The 7,485-nt window shown below is 34.7% G+C and overlaps 1 protein-coding gene across 2 annotated transcripts in view; it reads right to left on the bottom strand.

Annotated features, from left to right (window-relative positions):
- LOC109830631 (RNA pseudouridine synthase 7) overlaps positions 511-7,485 on the bottom strand; it is a 37,959-nt gene continuing 30,984 nt past the window's right edge. The window contains exons 10-12 of one of the 2 annotated variants that reach the window (XM_020397947.1): positions 4,456-4,581; positions 2,777-2,994; positions 511-1,118 (exon numbers count right to left, since the gene is read on the bottom strand). In XM_020397947.1, coding sequence (XP_020253536.1) covers positions 1,019-1,118; positions 2,777-2,994; positions 4,456-4,581 — 444 coding nt within the window. In that variant the 3' untranslated portion in view covers positions 511-1,018. The remainder of the gene's footprint in view (positions 1,119-2,776; positions 2,995-4,455; positions 4,582-7,485) is intronic. The other variant, XM_020397948.1, reaches the window with a different exon arrangement.

Genomic DNA, 7,485 nt, shown 5'->3' with positions numbered 1-7,485 from the left:
ATAATCCTTGTGTCATGTTAGCCAACAGAAGCTTGTTTCTTCGACTAAAATCATGTTGCCTCCGATGATAAAGTCCCTTCTCTTTGGAACATAAGAACACATTTGTGGGTCATAATCTTTTTGCCTTGTCCGTAACTTTATACTGTAAAGGACGTAGCCAAATATGATGATTATAAATCATACCAAAAGGGTCCATCTCCATTCTGTAGCTCCATGACTTCACTTAACCTTTTAGAGATGCCAGTGGTTCATATGATGAGCTGTGAAAAGAGAAGGCAAACCCATGCAAGGTTTCATACTCATGAGGTCTCTTAGAGGAGAAGCATGACATGACAAAAAGAGAAGTTAACAACCTAACAGGCAAACAAAAGGGCGAAGAAGAAGGGGGAAAAAAAAAGATGTACATGCCCCCTCCTCCAGGTCCTTTGTTTAACTGAGGTATACTTCCCTACAGCAATATAAGGAAAATCCACAGCACGGTGACATAAGGATATTTGCCAAAAAAGTACATAAAGCTAAGGTCGATATGACTAGAGTTGAAAATGAATCAAGCTGCCGCATCAACAACAAACGGCATCGTATAGCAACAGTCTGCAAGATCTGTATCGACACATCGTTGTAATAAGAACAAAAATGGACACTAAGCCATATAATACAACTCGATAATTTGTGTTCAACGCGCTTATGGAAATAGCATTTTGTTCCACAAGCGAAAAGTGTTCATTGTCCAACCACACGCGCCAGTTAAGATACGATGCTAGATATCTGTTGGAAAAAAAAATGCCCATCATTGGATCACCGCACTGGCCTCCAAATCCACTGATCTACGGGGAGAGTTATCTTTGATGCATCATTATGGATTGTGACCCTAGGATACTTTTCTTAATTTATGGGGCTTTTACAGTTGAACCATTATCGGGGTGGAACCATTATTTCGACAACAATACAAAGTCTACAGTGTAGAAATAAGGCCGAGTATCTCAAGATCAGAGGCTGAGATAATTCGAGCTATAATCAGTCAAGGGAAAGCCCACTCAGGATATGGGCACTCATAGCTCCAATCTGGTCCAGTGTACCGGACACAATGCAGCCACAAGCCTTCTTCATCTCCATCATAACTGTTGCAGAAGCATTGTAACTTTAGAGTCGGGGTAAAATCAGTGGTAAGGATAAAAAAGGAACGAGAAACAAAAATAAAATATAATCAATATCAGTAATCACTCTTGAGTGACAAAACAACATAATCAACTCGTCCGCTTCATCCCTAATTGATTGACTCCGAATATTAGTTTTGAAGTTCTGACAAATTCAGTATCTCTTCCAAAATCCCAAACCAAAAATTCAATTTTTGGGTTTTTTGTTGGGTTGAGCGAAAAGTTAGATACAGGGCCCACATTCTCTTGCTTACCAAAATCTGCAAGAAGAGTGAAATTTAACCACTTTCCTAAGCAAATTTTCCATTAAGGGCCTGATTTGTTGGTCCAAATAGTGAAGGAAGTGGCCAAAAAAAAAGGACAAGCAAAATTCCCTATTTCCCCCACAATCTGTCGTTTGGCTTGCCAAAATAAAAAAGGAAGGAGGGAGAGAAAGCAAGTGCCAGGTAGGATTTGGAGGGGTGTTTTCCGATCCCAGAAGCCCGACGTCAGAGAAAAAGACGCGATAGTTTCCTCGCGTGCATACGGCCAACAGAAAGAGAGGGGTGGGCGCGGGGGGGGGGGGGGGGGGGCGGCTAGGGTTTTCAGCATCTCTGGTCTCTCTCTCTCTCGCCTGCCTCAATCTCATCACCTCTCTCTATCTCCTGCCTCTAATCCCTCTTTACCTATTCTCTCCAGTTTTCGTTTTGAGAGAATTCTTGATGTGGGGTCCACATTTTTCATTTACCCGTAAGGGACGCCATGGAAAAAAAATTGGCTACAAGAAAAAAGGTACTGTTTCTTTCGCCTTCAAAAGACTGTTTCCATTTTTTTTTAGTGCTGCCTTTGCTGACAAAAGAAGGAGATTTCAGAAAAAAACATAGTAAACTATTCAGAATATTAAATGTTCATGTCAAACCAAACAATTGGAGGGCCAAACTTCAAAAGGATTAGCTATTTGGTGCTCCAAGATGGATTCTCAAATCTCTTACATCGGATAAACAATTCAGACTGGCCAAAAGCATAGGAGGATTTACAAAATGATCAGTTTGTGTAGGCTGCACTTAGGTGGTAATATACAAAGATAGGATACTACAACTTCCAAATCATTGACAAATTAAACCGACCATTAAAATGTGGAAAACCCAGAGACTACATAAAAGAAAAATTTTAGTTATAAGTCGTCTTAATTGCAAATAAAATGTAAGAAACCAACTTAAATATGTGAAAATTGTTTGTTGCTTGCATGTATTGGCCACGTAATGGAGCTGAGGTTCATCAGCCAAAAGGACATCAAGCTGAATGGGAAAAAGTATATGCATGGCTCATGCTGAGGAAATTTTGTGTGCATAATTTTGTTTGGAAGCAGCTGATAGAAGAACAAAAAAGGATCCCATCAGAAAAAAGAAGGTATCTCAGTTTGTTACGAGGTGGTGAGGGAGGAGCTGAAGCTGAAACTTCCCAATTCAAGAAATGGGAACATATTCACCAATTTTTTCTGTATATTTGCAAATAAACAAACTGGCCATATAGTACATGACGAAGTAACTTGAGGATTGAAATAATGTGATTTATACTATATTAAATTAGAATGATATGAGAAAAGACAAGCAATTTTGTAGCCGAGGAAATGAGAACATTACCCTACAGGAGCCAAACCAGGACAGTTGGTGCACATAGGATCAATGCTGAATTCATCACTATTGGCAGCTGAACCAGGTGTTTGAGGTGGCATATCCATGTATATCGAGGCAGCTCTATCCGCACCAGATCCAAATGTAGAACGACGTACAACATCCTTGGAGAGATAGAGGATGTCATTGCCTATTGGATGACCTGTATATTGTAGATGGACACGTATCTGCACAATTTGTAGATGAAAGAAAATATTAAGCCTTTTGAAAGGTCGAATATGAGAACAGAAATAGGCACAATAAGATTGCTTTTTGAACCTTCATAGGTAAGAGGTAATCTTGGATATGAAAGTCCCAAAGAGATGCCAGAGATCAAATTTAACTATCCCAAGCAAGACAGTATAATTTTCAATAAGATTCCTTTTTTTATTTAAATGTATAGAGGAAAACAGAATTTTGTTTGATTATGGAAAGAACTCCTTAATAATAACCCCTTCCACCATGCCTGTATCTGTAGAGATATTAACCCATGAATTTTAGAAGATAAGCAAGGGAGAAGAAACATTTCACTTTTATGTAGTCCCTGACCTCCTAGCACAGTTTCATTAACATGGCTTTAATGATGAACTTTAGAAGATAAACGAAATTTCTAGTTCTTCTTAAGGTCATATGAAATGAAATATTTCTTCTACGAGGGTCAATAACAATATCTGTTAATAATAATAATAATAATAATAATAATAATAATAATAATAATAAGGCATCCTTTTTGTCAATATTTTTTGTTCTACCCTTTGTGAGTCACGATTTCAAGAAATGAAGAAAGCGAAAGGGAGATCACAATATTCACCCCTCTATAACCTTAACCTACAAAGCCCTTGCCACAAACGCACAACCTGAATCCAGACCTGACCCTCCCTAGATGCTGACCACACGACACCGAGCGCCACTTCTTCTCTGTAAAATCCTCTTGACTTGAGCTATGCATCCATACATCAAGAACACTTGTTTTTTTATATTTGTTGTTTCACTTGAGATACTTAATACTTTATTTTCAAGATTAAGTATATATTCAGATTGTAAACCTAAAAAGTTAATCATCAGAGTTTCAAACTCAACCAAAAGAACTATACCAGAAAAACTTTATGCAATATTTTTTTACACTATTTAAATTAGCACCAATTATTAATGTTTAACAATTTTCATACATGAATCCCGTGCACCGGATAATTAATATAAGAAAAACTAAATCATCAATTCGTGATATAATTATGCGTTGAAAATTAGATTAACTTAATTAATTCCTCTTTTCCCAATTGGCATCATACTAATTTGAGTTTATCGTCATTTATTAAGTTGTCTCAAAGAAGTTTTTCACACAATTAATTACTGTGTCAGGCACAAAATGCGTGCTGAGTACTAGTAACACAAAGCTAGTTGATTAAATGCTTGAAGGGATTTTTTATGTTGAGATGTTTCTCTGCTGACATCCCAGTTCCGAGATTTATAATTCTAATATATTAATCCATGATGGAAAAAATATTTCGAAAGACGAAGATTTATGCAAAACTTTAAAAGCTAGAAGAAAAATTCAGTATAATGTAATCTTGAAATCAGAATCAATATAAAATCGAGAAACAGGTTTGAAGTTCTTCAATTGCAAAGAGTTCAGGAAACAGATTTACCACCTGATGAGTTCGCCCAGTTACAGGTTTACATAAGACGATACTATGTTTTCCATTTGTGCTAATCCTCATAAACTTGGTGCATGCCACCTTACCCTTTAAGGGCTGTCTTGAAAATTCCTCATCAATCTACAAGAAAGAAAGGATGTGCTAAAATTTCCCACGGACACAGTAAGCCTTCAAATCTTCTGATTAATTTAGCATATCATATTTATATATTGAAATATAACTTAATGCACGGTAACAGATTTTAGTTCCCAGGTGCGCGAATAATGAAGGAAAAAAAAAGGAAGTCAAGATGTTAAAATAAATCAAGGCATGGGAAGGAAAAGGCGCCACTTACGTGGCTGAAACTTTGAAGCCAAAATAAAAAAAAATAAATAAAAAGCACGTACATAGATACAAAGTGTTGAGTTCATCTGCCTCGAATATGGATGATGGATACCCAAAACCAGAAACGTAAAGAACTTGGGGCAAGGTGTGATGACAGTCTTCTGCTGGGTGATGGTAGACTTTATACATGCAAGAATTTACAATAACGTCAAAACCTTTATCTCAATTGTTTGGGGTTGGCTACATGAATCTTATTCTTCCATTCCATTTTAATATGGGACATCTCCTCCGTTAAATTAATCATAATCAGATTCTTCTTAATTGCTTCTAACCAAGTTCTTTTAGGTCTACATCTAGGTCTCCTAGCCCCATTAATTATAATACTATCACTTGTCCTAACCAGTGCACTCATTTCTTATCCCATCTTTTAGTGTATACCAACAAGAACATCGCAACATTCACATTTTTGCTACACTTATTTTTTACACATATTATTTTTTAATTCCCCAACACTTTGACTCATAAAGCATTGTTGGTCTTGTAACCATCCTATAGAATTTCCCTTTAGTTCCATTAGTATTTTACAGTCACATAAGACTCCCAAAGCACTCCTCCATTTTAACCATCCTGATTTGATTCAATAGATAGCATTATCATCAATCTTACCATCATGCAAAATGATTGATCCTAAATAGCGAAAATTATTACTTTAGATATTTCTTAATCATCAATATGCACTATAGGATCTTTTCTTAGTTTTTATTAAAAACGTACCCCTACTAATTCTAAGAGCTTTAGATTCAAAAGTTAGTCTTCACATTTCTACTTTAGAAATTATACATCTTCTAGTTTTGTCAACTAACACTATATCATCCACAAATAGCATACACCATGGAATTTTATCCTGAATATGCTTAGTAAGTTGGTCAATAATTAATGCAAAAAGATAAGAACTTAAGGCTGACCCTTAGTGTAAGCCTGGTAATAGATAACAGCTTAGTCTCTTTTTCATTAGTTCTTACTCTATCATACATTCCTTTAATCTTATTAATATATACTAGATACATGTTTCTTTTTTAAAATCAACCATATTACCTCTCTAAGTACTCTATTATAAGTTTTTTGTAAATCTATGAAAACCATATGTAGATCTTTTCTCTTCTCTTTATATCTCACTCTCAACCATCTCACAGCATAAAACCAAATTAATTTTCAGATTTACTTGTCTCTGTTCTTAGTTTTTGTCTTAATTACCCTCTCCCAAAGTTCCCAAAGTTTTATAGTATGACTCGTGAGTTTTATACCATGATAATTTGGACAAATTTGTATATCTCATTTATTCTTGTATATGTCGGTATCAAATTATTAATCCTCCACTTATCGGGCTTCAACTTTGTCTCGATAATCTTATTAAATAATTTAGTTAACCATCCTATGCCGATATCTCTAAAACATTTCTAAATTTTAATAGGGATACCGTCCGATCCTATGGCTCTACCATTTTTTATTTCCTTTAAAGCATCTTTAACCTCACTAATTCTAATTTTTCAATAATATCTATAGTGCTTTTATCGTTCACTATATGGTCAAAGTCTCTATGTTGCTCATTTGTTTGGTTATCATTAAACAATTTATGAAAGTAACTCCTCCACCTCTCTTTTATTTCCCTGTCAGTTACTAGAACTCTTTGATTTTCGTTTTAAATACACCTAATATTATCCGAATCCTTACTCTTCCTTTCTGTAATCTTAGCAAGCTTGTATATATATATGTTTTTTCCTCCTTAGATTCTAACTTTTTATAAAAAATTTCATAAGCCTTGTATTTAGTCTCACTAATCGCTTTTTGCTTTCTTCCTTGCCAGCTTATATTTCTCTAAGTTTTCCTTGTTCCTATACTTTTGTCACCCTTTATATAATATTTTTCTCTCTAATCACCTTTTGCACATCCTCATTCCACCATCAACTCTCTTTACCATCTAATCTACAACATTTAGATTCTCCTAATATGTCTTTAGGCACCTTCTTAATACAAGAAGACATGTTATTCCACATAGTATTAGTCTCGTTATTCATATTCCATATATCTTCCTTCATTATCTTATTTTAAAATGTATTAAATTCTCTTATTTTAAGTTTCACTATTTAGTTCTTAGTCTCTTATTTATGTTAGTTTTCCTACTACACTTCTTGATAGACATGTCTAATACCATCAACCTATATTGTGTAATTAAACTCTCTCCTGATATAATTTTATGATCTTTACATGTTAACCTATCGACCCTTCTAATAAAAAAAAATCTATTTGACTACTATTAAATCTACTTTTAAATGTTATTAAGTGTTCATCCCTTTTTCTAAATTGTGTATTTACTATTATCAAATCATACGATGTTACAAACTTTAAAATTGATTCTACCATTTCGTTCTTATCTCTATACCCAAAACCTCCATTTATCCTCTCATATCCGGTATTATCCTTACAAACATCCAATTAAGATCTCCTCCTATAAACAATCTCTCTTAATGGAATTCCTTGTACCAATTCATCTAAGATATCCCAAAATTCCCTTTTACTGCTCTCGGGCAATGCAACTTGAGATGCATAAGCACTAATAATATTAATAACCTCTACTCCTAATACCATTTGTATTAGTATTATTCTATCTCCAATTCTTTTTACATCTACAACACTATCTTT

Source organism: Asparagus officinalis, chromosome 2 (genome assembly GCF_001876935.1).
Source record: "Asparagus officinalis chromosome 2, Aspof.V1, whole genome shotgun sequence".
In the NCBI taxonomy this organism is placed as follows: domain Eukaryota; kingdom Viridiplantae; phylum Streptophyta; class Magnoliopsida; order Asparagales; family Asparagaceae; genus Asparagus; species Asparagus officinalis.
This window is presented reverse-complemented; position numbering and strand designations above follow the sequence as displayed.